This window comes from Jaminaea rosea (assembly GCF_003144245.1).
Source record: "Jaminaea rosea strain MCA 5214 unplaced genomic scaffold BDZ90scaffold_14, whole genome shotgun sequence".
Taxonomy (NCBI): domain Eukaryota; kingdom Fungi; phylum Basidiomycota; class Exobasidiomycetes; order Microstromatales; genus Jaminaea; species Jaminaea rosea.
This window is the reverse complement of record NW_020289988.1, coordinates 355,059-370,371: the sequence shown is the minus strand read 5'-3', so window position 1 is coordinate 370,371 and position 15,313 is coordinate 355,059. Positions and strand designations below refer to the sequence as shown.

The following is a 15,313-nucleotide window of genomic DNA, read 5'->3' as shown; positions in this document are numbered from 1 at the left end:
CTCAGCATCCTCTTCGGCAATGCCCAAACGCAACATGGCCGCATTGCTTCGACGTCATTGGCCGAGCTGCATCGCAAGCTGATGCGAGCCATTTGAGCCTACAGCAAGGCTGCTAGCCGCGATGACTTCGCATGGGGCAAGCGACGGTAGGACCAGATGACCCTCGGTGAGCTCTTCCGAGCTATCCCGTTTTCTTCGCCGTTGTCTTTGGTGCCCTTTCGCCTGTTTTCTGAGCCCTCACTCTCGCCCTTTCAACATTGATGATGGCTGGGCCTCTCCTTGACGCATCGAGCATCGGCGAATGCTGTCGTTGTGAAGCAATAGAGGTGGCCTGCACGTCGAAGATGAGCTGAGCCTTGTGAGCTGGGAGCGGGGGGACCTGAGCCGAGTTGACGATGGTTGTGATAGTGACAGCCATGGGCACTTGGGCTGAGCTTGATGGCAGCTTCTTGGAGACACCCTGATATTGCCCTTGATGATGGGAGGATGAGCATGACACATCTCCCCATCTCCCCAACTTCCACCCCAATCCCGTAACATCTCACTGTGCCCCCTTGGCAGCCAGACTCTTTGTGACGCTCTCAACATAACTCTGCAGCATCTCATTATCGGCCTCTGCCTTGGTGCAATCCGCCTGAACCCCTTGCACCCTAGTCACGAGAGCCTTGAGTGACTCTTGACTCGAGAGGATCTCCTTGATGAGATTCTGCTTTTCGATGACCTCGTCCGCCGTGGGTTCAGCGGTGGATGTCCATGCTGCGGACTCGATGAAGGAAGAGGTGGGGTCTGTGGACATGGAGAGGAGGCTGTAGAGAGGGTCGTTGAGGAGAGACGAGGGGAGAAGTGGTGACAAGTGTTGGATTGCTTGATGGCAAAGGCGGCGGCGTGTGTGCATCTCGCATCGACCTCCATCTCCATCTCCATCGACTGGATCGGCGCGGCTCCGCTCCGACAGTCTGAGAAAGCGGAGGTCGCTCGACCAGGTTGAGATTTCCACTTGCTCTCATTATCACCACCTCCAGACAATCTTCAGCTTGAATTCACACACACACAATGGTCTTTGGCTTCGGCGGTTCATCACAGCAATCCGCGCCGGCACAAATGGGTGCGAGCGGCGGGCTTTCCCCTCAGCTTGAGGCAGCTACCACTGAGGTGAGTTCGAGCGCAAGCGCGCGAGGTGCAGATGGTGCTGCGCAACTGGTGGACAACCGCTCACTTCATGCAATCCTTTCTTGTCGTTGATGCTGGGCAGCTCGACATGATCACGGACACATTCAACAAGCTGGTCAACTCATGCCACGCCAAGTGCATCTCAACGCGATACCTCGAGGCAGACCTGAACAAGGGAGAGAGCGTCTGCATTGATCGGTGGGTGCGCTCCTCATTTTCATTCTTGCCTCGCCTTCCAATCATGACTGACTTCCCTCTGACCCGCTCGCGTGCAGCTGCGTAGCCAAGTTCTTTGCGGTCAACACCAAGGTCGGGGAGCAGATGCAGCAGATCGGTTCGCAAAGGCAGGGAGCCGGTGGTGGCGGTGGCTCCTTCTTCTGAGCACAGAGAAAAAAGCGAGCGATGGACCAATGACACTGATGGCATGCAGACTAGATGGGTTGTGGACTGGGGCGTGAATGGGGACATCGAACGATGTGCTATTGCGTGGACCCTCTATGACCGCCTGGCTCCCTCCAGTCCCGCGTCCCTCAGCCCCTTCGCCCACCCCTTGACGGCCATCTCCACTTCATCGAGCAGTGCTCCGCTCACCACTTTTACTGCCACCTTGAGACCCTGCACCACTCGGTCACCCTGCACTTTCCCCCTCCCCGCATCGAGCGTGCTAAGTCCTACATTGCCATCCCTCGGCGTGACAGCCACCGTCAAGTGCGGCAGATCATTCTCCTCTGCACTCGTAGGGTCCAGCAGTACCGGATCCTCTCCTCCTGTATGCGAGCTCTTGAGCGGCGGATGAAAGGCGACGGTCGTGGCCAAACAATAGTCCTTCATTGGTACTCCTGCGGCTACGAGGGCGAGAGTGGCTGCGTTGATCAATGTGGAGAGGAGAGACCCATCGCTTGATGTTACGAGGAGGGAGACGAGGATGCTTGACGTGCGTGGGTAGAGGTGCAGAGAGAGGATTGGGGTGAAAAGACTGGTGAGGGCAGAGGTGGTTTCTTGGGTTCGCCTGGCGTGCAAGATGGGGGTAGGGTGGTCAGCTGCTGCGACCGAAGAGGGGAAGGCTGCTGCAGATTTCCGGAGCTCACCGATCATTCCTCGCCCTGTTTGCTCTTCTTTCTTGTCCCACCTGGCTGGCATTCTCATTCAATACCTCGAACTCGATCGAGGCTCCTTCCCCACTACCACCAGCTGCTCCACCACTCCCATCCCTAGGCCCAAAGACGCAGCAGGTCACATCATTCAAGCCTTGAACGAGGCGAGCTGATCCGTCGGGCTGCTCGAGTGTCGAGGAGGAGGACGCGAAGTTGCGCGACGACGAAGAGAAGGAGGAGGAGGCGACAAGATGCGGGGAGAAGTGCAACTCAAGCGATCGCAGCTCGTATGGGCGGCGACCGTCCATTCGGAGGAGAGAAGGGCTGAGGATTTCGTTGCGGGACATCGCGGGCGAGATAGCAGGGTAATTTGTCGAGATTCGTGAGGAGTGAATTCCTGCGAGCCTGCCACAAACCTAGGATGAAGGCGGCGGTGAGGATGGCGAGAAGATGAGATGGCGATGCTTCTTCTGAATTCAATTTTGAAGTCGCAATCTGCGTCCGCCTCTCCGCCTGTCCGTCAGACTCGCGTTTCCGCCTCCACGAAGTTGGGATCCTCAACCAAGCTCACGCCAGTCAAACGATGATCGAATGCCTCAGCGTAGCATGATGCAGCTTGACGATACGATACACAATAGCTACAATGCACCCCTCCTGGGCAGTCAGTTCCCGCTCTTGTCCCCAAACAGATGCTCGTAAGCCGGCCCCACCTCCGGCAGCAGGTCGTCAGCCAGCATTGCCCTTCCCTTCTTCTGATACGCCTGATAACTACATCGTCTGGCAGTCTCTGCAGCACCGTACGCTGCCAGTAGCAAGAGCCTCTTCTCGGGAATCGTCTCGGGCGCAGGTGCAGGCGCGCCTGCAGCACGAGCCTCCCCATTGTGGAAGATCTTGGCCCATGCAAGCAAGCAGCCCAAGGTGCCCGACAAAATGTCTCCCTGGCCACCAGCGCGCTTCAGAGTACCGGGGCTTGAGCAGATGAGCACCTCCTCCCCATTCGTAATACGATCGTCCTTCCCCTTCTCCAAGATGATGGGCCCACCAAGGGCAGCAGCAAGCTGCTTAGCCGCCGTGTCTGGGTCCTTCTTCGCATCCACCTTGACCGCATCGCACAGCCTGCCAAACTCGACCACATTGGGCGTGAGAACCACCTTGTTCCACCCCTTGACGACGTCTGGGTGATTGGCTACGAGCCAGAGCCCATCGGCGTCCACGACTGTCCAGATGTCGTTCTTGCGCGCCAGATCGAGGGCAGTTCGGGCGCAACTTTGCATGTGTTCGTCACGACCAAGCCCTGGACCGAGGACGAGGGAGTGCAGACGGGCGAAGACACCTTCGAGGTCCTTGCGGATGTCGGCTTGGGGACGACTAAGAGTGAGGGGGGAGCGTACGGAGCAGCGCTTGTTGTTATCAGCGCCCGCTCTAGCCCGGTTGCGGCTTGGCCTCTCTCTGTGGCGCGCGCGTTCACTCACCCCTCTCCCAGTAGACGATGAACGATCAAATCCGGGCTGTAAGTCTTGATCACATTCCCTGCCTCAGGCTCACAAATTGTATGGCTCATATCAGCGCCGAAGCGCATGCAGGACATGCTTGCGAAGAAGGGAGCGCCCGTGTAGTCTCGCGATCCGCCTACGATTCCTACTCGGCCAGATTGGCCTTTGTGAAGCTTGTCGCTGAGAGGCGGGATGAGTTGCTTGACCTCATTGAGGAGGGCGCGAGAGGTTGATTGGGCCATTTTGTGGAACTGTTAGGATGGAAAGGAGGGATGGGGGGGATCAACTCGCTCTCAACTCGTGCGTGTGCGAATGTTGAATGTCGAGCTGGACCCTTGTGGGAGTGGAGGATGACGCACAGTTGGGCGTGGGACGGAACGGTGAGCAGCTGGAGCAGCTAGAGAGGGCCATTTTAGGCTCGACGATCTTCAGACGGGGCCTTGGAGAAGAGCTGCCACGCGAGGAGACGGGGGTACCATGGGTGCACGACGATGTTGCATCCTCGCAGTACCAAAGATGCTCTTCACATAGCGTCATTATTCGACATCGTCGAGGGCACATCGTGTGGCGAGGAGTGACGTTGTTTTGCAGCACAGCGTGACTTTGCCAATAGGGCGGGCTCGAGCGTCGTCGACTTGGTTGGCCGGCCTCGGCTCCACTCTCGCCTTGGTCCACCTCCGCCTGCCCGCCCTCCGCCTCTCTTTGGACTCCCGGGAGGCTCACACTGAGTGTTGCTTTGCTCGCTACCACTACCTTCTCGCCGGATATCAAGTCGAGAGCTTACCATGGCAGAGTACGTACGAGCTGTGAATCGCACTGGATCCCGAATGTACGACTGAAAGCTGACAAATTACGTCCTGATCTGTCATCCCGCAGCCGCAGAGATCCACCTAGCGACGATGGCGACGACACGCCTCGCGGCTCTCATCCACCCTCTCTGCCTTCATTTCTCGCTTCTGGCTCAGGCATGCCCCCCATCGTGATACCCGCAGCAGCAGCTGTCTCACTAGGTCTCCCAGGCGCATCATCATCATCGTCGTCGTCATCAGCAGCATCAGCATCATCCTCCTCCGCAGCTGCGCCTTTCACTCTCGGCGGCGCAGGCCCGTCCAATGGCAACCCCTTCGGCAGCTCGATGGGGCTGCTCAGCGCAGTTGAGTCCCTTTCAGGGGGCGGCGGCGGCTCATCAGACGCAGTCATGGGCGACATCGACGGGGCAGGTCCTTCATCGTCTTCGTCAACGAGATTGCCAGCCACCTCTGGCGACGGGGCCGGCCCTTCCTCATCTCAAGCCATGCAGGACGAGATCCGCAAAGCTGAAAACGAGACGGCAGAGGCAGACAAGTCGAAGAGAAAGAAGGAAGATGAGGAGAGACTAGTCTCCATCTATGAAAGCTTGAGCTTCGATGGATTGTGGGATAAATTGAGCGAGAGTCTGAGTAGGATGGAGGAGGATTCGAGCGCGGCGATGATATTGTTGCCCTTGATCGAGGTGAGTAGAGCGTCGTGACGACAACGAAGGGTCGCAGGACTACGCTCACCCTATGCTTTCGCACCCCCGCTCGCGTCTGCAGTCCCTCATGGTCGTCTCCAAGCACGTCGCAACACCAGACGCAGCCTCAGCGCTGGATAGTAGCGGTCGAAGCGCCAACACCTCAGTACGGGGCTCAGCCTCACCACTGGGCGCAGGCACAGACGCCATGCGCACCTCACCACCTAAGACGCCTCGCGAGAAGATGACAGAGAACTTCTTCACCTTCACAGAGCGGCACCGCAAGATCCTCAACACGATGGTTCGGGCCAACCCCTCGCTCATGTCCGGCTCCTTTAGCCTGTTAGTTCACAATCCCAAAGTCCTCGACTTCGACAACAAGCGCAACTACTTCACCCAACAACTCCACAAGGGCCGTAGAGAGCATTACACTTCGCTCAACCTCAGCGTAAGAAGACAATACGTCTTTGCGGATTCGTTCCACTACTTTGCGCGCCATTCGGGCCCAGAGATCAAGCATGGGAAGCTCAACGTGCGCTTCTACAACGAGGAAGGGGTGGATGCCGGGGGAGTGACGAGGGAATGGTTCCAGGTGCTGGCGAGGGCCATGTTTAATCCGGATTATGCGCTCTTTGCTCCATGTGCTGCGGATCGGACCACTTACCAGCCCAACAGGGCGTCAGCGGTCAATCCGGACCATCTCGCCTTCTTCAAGTTCGTGGGCAGAGTTATAGGCAAGGCAATCTACGATGGCCGACTACTGGATGCTTACTTCACTCGATCCTTCTACAAGCATATCCTCGGCAAAGCAGTAGATTATCGTGACCTCGAGGCCGTAGATCCGGAATACTTCAAGTCCCTCGAGTGGATGCTGCAAAATTCGATTACGGATGTACTCGATCTGACCTTCAGCGTAGACAACGAGGAGTTTGGAGAGACGCAGGTGATCGAGCTGAAGCCGGATGGGGCGAACATTGCGGTAACGGACGAGAACAAACAGGAGTATGTGAGGCTGGTGACGGAGCAGAGATTGACTGCGTCGATCCGCAAGCAGGTACGTGGGGCGCGAGACGAATCGAATTCAGCTGCAAAGCAGAGCTGACCCAATTCACCCTCATCACACACGCAGATCGACGCCTTCCTCGAAGGATTCCACGATATCATCCCCACCTCGCTCATCCGCATCTTCTCCGAGACGGAGCTCGAGCTCCTCATCTCTGGTCTGCCGGACATAGACGTCGATGAGTGGCGCAACAACACCGAGCTACACGGCTACAGCCAAGGAGACGCCGTCGTTTCATGGTTCTGGAGGGCGGTCCGCTCCTTCGACCAGGAGACGAGGGCGAAGCTGCTGCAGTTTGTGACGGGCACCAGTAAGGTGCCATTAGAGGGATTCGCGCATCTGCAAGGGGTGAGTGGCGATCAGAGAATGAGCGTGCATAAGGCTCCGGGAGAGGACAGGCTACCGTCGGCGCATACCTGGTGAGTAGGCAAAGGGGCAGCGAGATGATGATCTACCACTTGCATTACTGACTTGATCGCCCACGCCTCCGCGCCCGCGCAGCTTCAATCAGCTGGACATGCCGTCGTATAGTACCTTCGAGGAGCTCAAGCGCAACCTTCTTCTCGCGGTCACCGAGGCACAAGAGGGATTCGGCTTCGCGTGACCAGTCAAGGCGGGGAAGAGGAGAGGGCCAGATCACAACGGCAAAGACGATCCCGAGCATTTGTGTACAAGGCGCTGTACCATTCCTACTTCTACCCCTGCCAATAGAAGCACAAATCAACAGACAAACACCTCTGCAAGCCGTGATCACTGCATACGCGCCTATTTCTCCCATCCCTCCGACTTCTCCAGCTCCAAAAGCCTCTGAATCGTCTCCTCGAGCGTCTTCTGCCACCCCTTGAACTGCATCCCCAGTACGTCCTCCGTCGGGCTGGTATCAATGCTCGCAATCTCCTCGTTGAGTGCCTTCTCATCGGGCTTGCTCTCTTCCCATCCCTTGGGCAGACGCTCCTTCAACTCGGGAAAGCGTTCAGCGATGTAGTGTACCGCGAGGGCCCAGTTGAACTTGCCGCCGCAGAGCAGGAAGCGTCGACCGGCAGCTCCGCGAGAGTGCTTGGAGATGGCGCGTACGTGAGCATCAGCCACGTCTCGGGCGTGGACGAAGAGGGGGAGTTGGTCGGCAGGCATGGAGGGGAGGGAGGAGATGAGACCGTAGATTGCTTGGGAGGAGGTGTTGAGGTTTGCCTTCTTGACGCCTGGTTGGAGAGGTGGACCCTGCGTGTGCGAGTGAGCGAGCAGCGAGAACGAGGGTCAGTGCTGAATTCGAAAGGAGCCTGCATCGGAGGCCGCCGCACTCACGTAGATCATCGGCGGGTTGAAAGCGCTAATGGTGAAGCTGGGCTTCTCCTTCTCCACGAAGTCCCAAGCGGCCTCCTCAGCGACTTTCTTGGATGCCAGGTAGGCGAACCCTCCCTTGCCGCCAAACTCGATGGCCTCCTTGTTGCCTGCCGGGTTCCAGTCCTTGTCCGTGTACGTGAAGCCAGGGCGGTTGGGCCCACCCTTGCTCATGTCCGTGACAGCTGCAAAGCTGGAAGTGATGCCGACAAACTGGACACTCTTCTCCTTGCTGGCATATCGCAGCACATTGAGAGTACCTTCGGTCGCCGGCGTGAGGAGGTCCCGCTGCACGTCTTCGACATCGACAACGAAGGGCGAAGCGACGTGAAGGATGTAGTCTACGCCCTTGACGGCTTCAGTCAGGTCCGAAGACTCGGTCGCCTTGACTTCGACGAACTCGATGCGCTTCTGCTGCTCGGGGGTGAAGCGCGAGAGAAGGGCGTCACTCTTGGACTTGGAGCGAAGCGTCCCCCTGATACTGAAGTTCTCAGGCGAGGACAAGAGGGAGTCGAGGATGTGGGCTGAGAGGAAGCCGGTGATGCCGGTTACGAGGACGAGGGGAGACGAAGAGGCGGACATGGTGGTGTATCGAATGGCTTGTTGTGTTTGAGAAGCAGCGAGAATGAGAGGGGCCGGTACCTCAACTTATAGGTGTTGGCAAGCCTTAATGTCGGGGGTTTCTTCTCGCATGTGGAGAAGCCACAACACGGCTATTGCGGCCCTCAGTGCTGAGCCCGCATCGCACTGCAGCGTGTGTACCACTGAAGCGTACCCGTCGTACCGAGACTTTTTGTCTCGCACGGACGGACAGCCTGCTCAGCGGGGAGCAGCTCGAGTGAAAGCGTGACAAGCGAGGAACAGGGCTCGGGGGGGGGCTCAGACGACTGGTACATCCTCCACCCTGGCGCCCTCGCCATCTCTTCGAGACGTCTCACACCCTCGACTGCCAACTCAAATCCTCATGCGGGGGCAAAACCCAGCATGCACTACGCATCTGCAAGGACGCCTCGATCTAGCGCTGAGTGAGTGCTGAGTGCTGGGTGCAGGATGCTGAGCATTCTCGATGACGCTGTAATGAGACATCGGCCTCTGCTACTCTTGTTGGGGCAAGCTCAGCTCGCTCTCTTGCAAGTAGTCAGGTTGAACGCCGTGGCAATGATCAGCACTAGCTTGCTCTGGCGGCCAGGGGTGATAGTGTTTCACGAGTGGACCTCAACGATGCTCGGCCCTCGGTCGCATCAATCGCGAAGTCGTCGGTCAGAATGCACACGCTAGGCAGCGATGATGTGCAGACGCTGCAGTGCCCGGCTGTCGCCGCCTTGCGTACGGTCATGGCCGATATAGTCGCGTTTGCTGTGGTTCGAGATCGTTGCCTTCATCGCTCATAGGTGACAATGGCAGGAGCGAGTGCGATGCAAAGCAACGATGAGGAGCAGCCTGGTGATACAGCAGCGTATTGATTGAGTTGAGAGACCCGCACGGGCCCCTCTTTCTTCTTCTGGTCCGCTCTTCTGACCGCTCAGACCCTTTCTTCCTTTCCTCAACCCCGCATCCATAGGAAAGAGCTCATCTCATCGGGGGTGGGGGGCCGAGCTTACATTACGTTCAGAGAGTAATGCAGAGGCAAGGAGCTACGGCTCTCGGATCCCCTGACCTCACTGCAAGATGAGTAGACAGGCCAAGTCGTTGGGGAGAGGGGGCATGTGGGTTGCCACCGAGGGGCTCATCGTCCCTTGATGCCTCACCAACCACTCGACAATGTCCTCCCTCCTCAAGCGACGAAGCGCCAAGTCAGCTTCTCCGAGCAGCAGGACTCGCTCTGTGACGCCATTTGAAGAACAGCCCCAAGTCACCTCCAGTCGCAGCACAGGCTTTCTCTCTAGCTTGCGACCTCGCTCGGCAGAGGCATCGCCTGGCGCCAAGGATACCGGCCGATCCTTCTCTTGGAGTCAGACATACGCTCGCGTTGACCCTAACGAATTCAGGGACAAACAAGACGACATTGGAGGGGGCACTGAGACAAGGCTCTTACCTCACAATGCCACGCCAGCTTTTGCCTCCTCAGGCCGATTTGGGTCATTCTCTGGGATAGTTGACAAGGATACAACGTCTTTGCACTCGATCGAGGACCTGGCGCTTCACAGACCGGCCCCACATCAGACTTCGGAAGGCGATGATGCGGCACCTGAGATCGCACCGAGAAGGAGCAGCATCGCCTCCACTCGCCCACCTCCTGTGGAAGTGACCATTGAAGTCAGCAAAGAGCAGCTGAACCACTCTCGCCACGCATCGGTGGAATCAACGCTGGAGGAACAGGGGTTCCGCTTCAACGCTACGCCTAGCCCTCCCGCTCTTCCCTCCGCACCGAATGGCACTGGGCCTCATCATCCGTACGTCTTCCGGCTCACTCCGCCTTCGGGAGAGAGAGGGGAAGCGACGTACTTGAGCGAGTATGCTACGGTCGATGGGGATGAAGACGTGCGGGAGGTGTTGATGCATCCCAGATTTGGGCCCTCCGACGCGGGTGAGCTGGGGATCGCCCGTGTGCTCTACGCTGCCCTTGCTGATCTCCTTCGATCTCCTTCTCGCCGCAGGCCTCGGTCGCGAAACCACCCCTTACACAACTGTCTCCGTCAAATCTCAGTACGAATGGTCCCCCAAACAAACGCGCGACATTCTCGAACAATGGCTCCTCGTCGCCATGCTCCTCGCCGGTTCCAGCAGCTCGGCACTCAGTCTCTACGCCAAGGCCGAGCCCGAGTCAATGGCTATGACCCTTGCCTACCGCATCGCGACGGGCTCAGCGTACGCTTCACTCAGCGTGAGCATCTTTGCAGCCCTTCTAGCGGCGGCGCTCATGGTCGCGGCCGTCTCGCTGCAGATGCCGAGCGATTTGGCAAGGAAGAGTAGATGGGGTAGGGTTTTGGGGAAGTGGCGGGACACCAAAGCGCGCCATCATGGCGGCCAAGACGGCAAGGGGACGAGCAAGACCAAGGAGAGTGGGACGGAGCTACTCACCAAGGCTGAGCAGGGAGGGAGTGCGCAGCCTGAGGACCGAGAGATTGTCGCGAACGAATGGGCTCCTCCTGCGCGTGCCCACCACCTCAACACGATCTCAGCAGCCATCCTCGACCGGCTCGCGACGCTGTGTGGCTGGCTCGTCCTTCAAGCGGCCATGCTCCAGCTTGTGGGACTGACGGCCTACGCGGGTGATACTGGCTTTGCATGGGCGATCTGGCTTAGCGTGGGTGGGTGCGTGGCTGCTACTCTCTTTGCAACGATCGCTGGATGGAGGAAGGGGAGACTGAGGATCGCAAGGCAGGACATGGGTTCGAGGATGATGTTGAAGGGGAAGCGAGAAGGGGAGAACAAGGAGAACCTACCATTCACTCGTGAAGGGGCCGCGAACGGGCTGAGCAGGGAAGACCTGCCGCCAGGCAATGCCGTTGGGGACTCCGATGAAGGTGGCAGTGTACGTCGAGCGCAGGCTCATGACGCCCTAGCAGGTCTTCCCCATCAGCATGATCCCTTCGGCCTCGGTGGTCGCAATGGGACGCGGGCAAGAGCAGGGCATTTCAGAAAGGACAGCGACGGCATGCCTTTTCTTTGATCCCCTTCTCGTCGCGTTGCTGCTGGCCAGTGCGCGACCTCATCATACGCCTGCGAGCAATCAACTGCCGATGCGCGACCTACGGCTCCGTTTTCTCTTATGTGTGTGCGCGGGCGTGCCTGAAGATGGCTAACCGTGCCGCTCTTCACGAATCATCACCCGTCGCCTCGTCGCGCTCTGATTGCTTCGGCCTCTCTCTTCTCTCTCTCATCACATCGACCCAGCCGCATCGAGGTAGCCCGCAACTATCACGACTCTCGTGCAAGCTCACCCATACCGCCTACGTACACGCGCACGCACACAACCCCTTCGCCATGCCGCGAGGCAAGAAGAGCACCATGGGCGCCACCACTTCCTCCCCCTTGAGCGTCGCTACCGATACTGATGCTGCTGATGCTGCGGCCGCAGGTGTTGCCAGCAGCGAAGTCGGAGAGGAGCCTGAGGTCACGCCTTGCCCTCCTGCAAGGAAGCGCAAGGGACCTGTCAAGGAAGAGAGAAATGCGCAGTCCTACGATAGCGACGACGATGACGCCAACGGGCAGCACGAAGAGGATTACCGCGAGGCAAGGCAGAGCCTCGAAGAGGCGGGACCCACCAGCAGCAAGAGTAAGCGCGCCGCCACGACTAGGTGGCACAGCACCAAGCGGCTTAAAGGTGGCCCCTCGTCGGCAGCAGCCGGACCCAGCATTGTCATGCGTGGACGAGCAAATAGTGTAACAGGCAGCGCGCACTCTGTTGATCTCGAAGAAGCCTCGGCCTCTTCTTCTGCCTCTTCCAACCTCGGCAGGGGTAAGCGCACCATTCGCGTCACGCCCAAGGCAGCAGCTGCCGCTCCTGCTGCTGCCGCTGGACGTCAGAGGGTCAAGGCCAAGATTGAAGCCTCGTCGAAGAAAAGTGTGGTGGGTAAGGGCGGTGCGACGTGGTCTGCTGCTGAAGATGCAATCATCTTGGAGGATATGGTTCGGTGAGCTACGCCGCTGGAGGCCTTCCCTTCCTCGCCTCCACGACTGACTACAGACCGTCGCGCCCTTTATCCGCAGCAACTACAAGCCTGACTGGTCTGCGCTTGTCAGTCAGATAGAACAAATCGAGGGAGGCAAGGTTCGCACCAGAAAGGCTGCTGTAGGGTAAGCACGAGCTTCTGCTCTGACTGGAGGACGCCTGGTGAGGAGGTGCTGATCTGCGACTTGCGTTGACACCGTGGCAGGCACTGGGAGCAGACGCTCAAGAAAAAGGTTCGTGCCATGCAGCGTCAGCGACGCGTCAACAAAGTGATGAGCTGATGAGATCTGCCCACATCGCTACCAGATCCTCGACCTGGGCAAGCCTGGAAAGTAGTGCAATGGTTGAATTATAGGGAGCAAGAGCAAGTAAGCAAGTAAGGTCGAAGGAAGCAAGGAGGAGATCGGACTTCTACTTCAACGGCTGAGGTTACCATCTCCATCTATCACTGGCGCACATGGCGCCGCATCCTGCACTCTCTCTCACGCCTCGAGCTTCTCCTTCTGTTGCTCTAATCTCGCCTCCGCATCCTCCGCCTCTGCTATGCTTCCCACCTCGGCGACGCTGGCCGCCTTCTGTCCCAGTTCTTCTTGATTCTCCTGCCCTGCGCTTGACTCCAAACTACCTATCCTCGCTTCTGTCCTTGCCAAAAACTCTTCCCATGAATCAAGACGCTTCTCCTCTTCGTGCTTCCCCACCTGGTGTCCCTCCTCGCTCGATGGCGCGTTGAGACCCTGACCTGTCTGCTCTTGCTTCGCCGGCGGCTGAGGCGCGTCCTCCTTCGCATCAAGATCAATGAGGCCCCTCTGCCCTCCCTGCACATCATCATGCACCAACCCATCCCCCTCCGCCAGCGCTAGGAGGGCTTCATCGCTCAAGCGCTGAGTTGTCGTTGCAGTGGTCGCCGTGGTTGCAGTGGAAGAAGTCGACTGAGGCCGGGACAGCATCGAGCTGCGCGGCGTTGTCCGGGTGCTCGTGCTGGCGCTCGTCGAAGGCTTTGCGCTCGATGGGCTGGGGGTACCGCTCCCGCTGACGAACGAAGCTAGCCACGAAACTTCAGGGCGCGAGGCGAGGGCCTGCTTCTCGCGTTCGTTGGAGGTGGCAAAGTAGGACGAGGAAGTCGACGAGGAAGGGGAGAGGGAAGGACGCCGTTCTTCTGCCGCCGACGACGAGGTAGGTGACGTGGCCGTCTTCTTGCCTTTCACCCACGTAGAGGAGGAGGGTGACAAGGCAGTACCTTGCGGACTTTTCTTCGCCTCGCCGCTATCGGCTGGTGCTGAAGATGGCGAGGCAGGTCTCGCGGAGGCAGCAGAGGGCCCGGCCACTCCCGGGGAGAGCCCCTCGACGGTCATCGCATCTCCGATAACCTTCTCTGCCTTCGCGGCTGCATCGCGAAGTCGTTTGGACCAGCCTGATGTCCAGGATGAGGATGCTGAGGCGGCAGCGATCTTGCTGTTGCTGCCCTCGACGGCGTCGTTGCTCGGAATAACACGGACACCTGGTGAAAAGGAGGATCGACCGCTCTGGTTGCTGCTGCCTCGACGAGGAGCAGCGCTCGTCGTCCCTTGCCCCTGCTTCGTGGCCGACCTTGCGCTGTGACCCGTCGCAGCCGCTCCATCCTCATCGCCCTCCTCCTCGTGGAGTGCCTCCAGTGTGCGGCTCTGTCTTTTCTCCCCCTGTGGATGTACCGCTGCCACGCCGTCAACCTTTGGCACGTTCAATCCCTCAAGCAGAGCATCATAGTGACCACTCAGTCCTGCGGGCATGAGGGCAGAGAAGCCGCGCAGGGCATCTGTGACGCTTGGTGGGAGCTGCGGAATATCAGACAGGGATGCTGGGGGAGATGATGGGCCGGCCACTGCAGAGGCAGCATCCGTGCTGTTCCGCGATTGGGTCTGAAGAGGGGCAGGAGGCTGCTGGCTTTGCCGCCGTGCGGAGCGAAGTTGGGCCATCGCTAAAGTAGGAGAAGTCTGCTGCTGATCTGAGATGGATGACGAGATGGAGGATGACGTTGAATGCGCAACGCCTGTGTGCGCCGCTGCTGCTGCTGCCAAGTCCTTTGTGACGCATCTCTGCCACCTTGTCCTCAGCTCTTTGAGATCGCCCTCTTCTCGCCTCAACTCCTCTTTGAGCTCCCAGACACGTCGCTCTCTGCGAGCAATGTCTGCGAGTAGGTCCTTGGAAAGATCCATGACCGTCGTTGGCGGACCGCCACTGCTCCCGCCCAGAGTGGTCGTAGACGACGAGCTGTCTGTCCGGATCATGGGGGGCGGAGAGAGCGAAGAGGAGTCTGAGGTGCCATTGGGCTTCGAAGGGCGAGATTCAGCGGTCGATCCCGAAGCTGCATTTCGGAGTCGCTGAGCAAAGTCACTCGGTCCCAAGGGTGAGGGTGCGATACCTGGAGGCACCGGACTGCTACTCTTAGCCGGCGAGTCGCGAGAGGGAGAGGCGATGTAGCCGATGCTCATCCTTTTCCGGTTGATACTGCGGGCTGAGCGAGGTGCCATCGATGATGAGGTGGGTGAGACGTGAACCGCCGCAGGCGGTGAGGCTTGAGCTGAGGCTAGGGAGAGTGGAAGGTTCATGGACCGGGTAGGGGAGGGCGATGCTGGCTGACCATCTTTGCTAGCTTGCGTGAGGGACGACGCCCTGTTGAGGCGTGATGGTGATGATGCGAGCGGTGTGACTGCGGAGTCGAGGCTCTTCGATGGACCAGCTGCAACTGTCACGCTCTTTGTGGGAGACGCTTCATGATCTTGGATCTCGTTGATGTCGTCTCGATGCTGTTTGGTTGCGGCGTCTTGGGGAGGCGTTCCAGGCGCCATTGCCGGTGTGTTCTCACTGCCAGCAGTGGTTGGTGAGTGTGCTGAGGCCATTGCGGACGAGTGCGGGGACGAGGACAAGGGGAGATCATGAAGAAGCCATCGTATATGCTACAGGGTTGTTTGATGATAGTGCGTGGAAGCAATCCAAGGAGGAAATCTCTCAACCCTGACGCACCGCGCCCTGCCGCCGCCGGGTGCACGTCAGGATCTCGCTCCATGCGTG

General features: G+C 58.8%; 9 protein-coding genes across 9 annotated transcripts; 4 read left to right on the top strand and 5 right to left on the bottom strand.

The window, feature by feature from the left end:
* Window positions 1-541: 541 nt before the first annotated feature.
* Window positions 542-796, bottom strand: BDZ90DRAFT_223191 (hypothetical protein; the record flags this gene model as incomplete). The annotated part of the gene is made up of 1 exon (XM_025504564.1): window positions 542-796. One exon carries the CDS (start codon window positions 794-796, stop codon window positions 542-544), a length of 255 nt encoding a protein of 84 aa, XP_025360224.1.
* A 447-nt stretch (window positions 797-1,243) lies between these two features.
* BDZ90DRAFT_208083 (hypothetical protein) lies at window positions 1,244-1,518 on the top strand (the record flags this gene model as incomplete). Its single annotated transcript, XM_025503999.1, has 2 exons — window positions 1,244-1,368; window positions 1,446-1,518. Coding segments are annotated over 2 exons (198 nt in total), but the record flags the coding sequence as incomplete, so codon positions are not given.
* A 111-nt stretch (window positions 1,519-1,629) lies between these two features.
* On the bottom strand, window positions 1,630-2,725 carry BDZ90DRAFT_234047 (ribosomal protein S5 domain 2-like protein). Its single transcript, XM_025506874.1, has 2 exons — window positions 2,259-2,725; window positions 1,630-2,179 (listed from the first exon to the last, which is right to left on the bottom strand). Exons 1-2 carry the CDS (start codon window positions 2,609-2,611, stop codon window positions 1,666-1,668), a joined length of 867 nt encoding a protein of 288 aa, XP_025360222.1. The 5' UTR covers window positions 2,612-2,725; the 3' UTR covers window positions 1,630-1,665.
* Window positions 2,726-2,925: 200 nt separating this feature from the next.
* On the bottom strand, window positions 2,926-4,296 carry BDZ90DRAFT_234046 (Ribokinase-like protein; the record flags this gene model as incomplete). The annotated part of the gene is made up of 2 exons (XM_025506873.1): window positions 3,737-4,296; window positions 2,926-3,632 (listed from the first exon to the last, which is right to left on the bottom strand). Exons 1-2 carry the CDS (start codon window positions 3,997-3,999, stop codon window positions 2,927-2,929), a joined length of 969 nt encoding a protein of 322 aa, XP_025360221.1. The 5' UTR covers window positions 4,000-4,296.
* A 755-nt stretch (window positions 4,297-5,051) lies between these two features.
* BDZ90DRAFT_223174 (HECT-domain-containing protein) lies at window positions 5,052-6,916 on the top strand (the record flags this gene model as incomplete). Its single annotated transcript, XM_025504563.1, has 4 exons — window positions 5,052-5,249; window positions 5,332-6,303; window positions 6,379-6,731; window positions 6,814-6,916. 4 exons carry the CDS (start codon window positions 5,052-5,054, stop codon window positions 6,914-6,916), a joined length of 1,626 nt encoding a protein of 541 aa, XP_025360220.1.
* BDZ90DRAFT_275831 (NAD(P)-binding protein) lies at window positions 6,790-8,232 on the bottom strand (the record flags this gene model as incomplete). The annotated part of the gene is made up of 2 exons (XM_025508903.1): window positions 6,790-7,530; window positions 7,615-8,232. The coding sequence occupies 2 exons, from the start codon at window positions 8,230-8,232 to the stop codon at window positions 7,078-7,080; spliced, it is 1,071 nt and encodes a 356-aa protein (XP_025360219.1). The 3' UTR covers window positions 6,790-7,077.
* A 937-nt stretch (window positions 8,233-9,169) lies between these two features.
* Window positions 9,170-10,665, top strand: BDZ90DRAFT_69552 (hypothetical protein). Its single transcript, XM_025509787.1, has one exon. It carries the CDS (start codon window positions 9,412-9,414, stop codon window positions 10,561-10,563), a length of 1,152 nt encoding a protein of 383 aa, XP_025360218.1. The 5' UTR covers window positions 9,170-9,411; the 3' UTR covers window positions 10,564-10,665.
* Window positions 10,666-11,084: 419 nt separating this feature from the next.
* BDZ90DRAFT_69359 (hypothetical protein) lies at window positions 11,085-12,674 on the top strand. The gene is made up of 4 exons (XM_025509786.1): window positions 11,085-12,227; window positions 12,304-12,390; window positions 12,471-12,498; window positions 12,572-12,674. The coding sequence occupies exons 1-4, from the start codon at window positions 11,389-11,391 to the stop codon at window positions 12,599-12,601; spliced, it is 984 nt and encodes a 327-aa protein (XP_025360217.1). The 5' UTR covers window positions 11,085-11,388; the 3' UTR covers window positions 12,602-12,674.
* On the bottom strand, window positions 12,596-15,225 carry BDZ90DRAFT_234044 (hypothetical protein). Its single transcript, XM_025506872.1, has one exon. It carries the CDS (start codon window positions 15,139-15,141, stop codon window positions 12,748-12,750), a length of 2,394 nt encoding a protein of 797 aa, XP_025360216.1. The 5' UTR covers window positions 15,142-15,225; the 3' UTR covers window positions 12,596-12,747.
* Window positions 15,226-15,313: the final 88 nt, after the last annotated feature.

Bases quoted from the DNA above. Each gene is read 5' to 3' on its own strand.
- BDZ90DRAFT_69552 (XM_025509787.1), top strand. From the start codon at position 9,412: ATGTCCTCCCTCCTCAAGCGACGAAGCGCCAAGTCAGCTTCTCCGAGC.
- BDZ90DRAFT_234047 (XM_025506874.1), bottom strand. From the start codon at position 2,611: ATGTCCCGCAACGAAATCCTCAGCCCTTCTCTCCTCCGAATGGACGGT. The intron at 2,180-2,258 runs GTGAGCTCCGGA...CTTGCACGCCAG, and splicing joins AACAGGGCGAGGAATGATCG to GCGAACCCAAGAAACCACCT.
- BDZ90DRAFT_234044 (XM_025506872.1), bottom strand. From the start codon at position 15,141: ATGGCCTCAGCACACTCACCAACCACTGCTGGCAGTGAGAACACACCG.
- BDZ90DRAFT_69359 (XM_025509786.1), top strand. From the start codon at position 11,389: ATGGCTAACCGTGCCGCTCTTCACGAATCATCACCCGTCGCCTCGTCG. The intron at 12,228-12,303 runs GTGAGCTACGCC...CTTTATCCGCAG, and splicing joins ATCTTGGAGGATATGGTTCG to CAACTACAAGCCTGACTGGT. The intron at 12,391-12,470 runs GTAAGCACGAGC...ACACCGTGGCAG, and splicing joins ACCAGAAAGGCTGCTGTAGG to GCACTGGGAGCAGACGCTCA.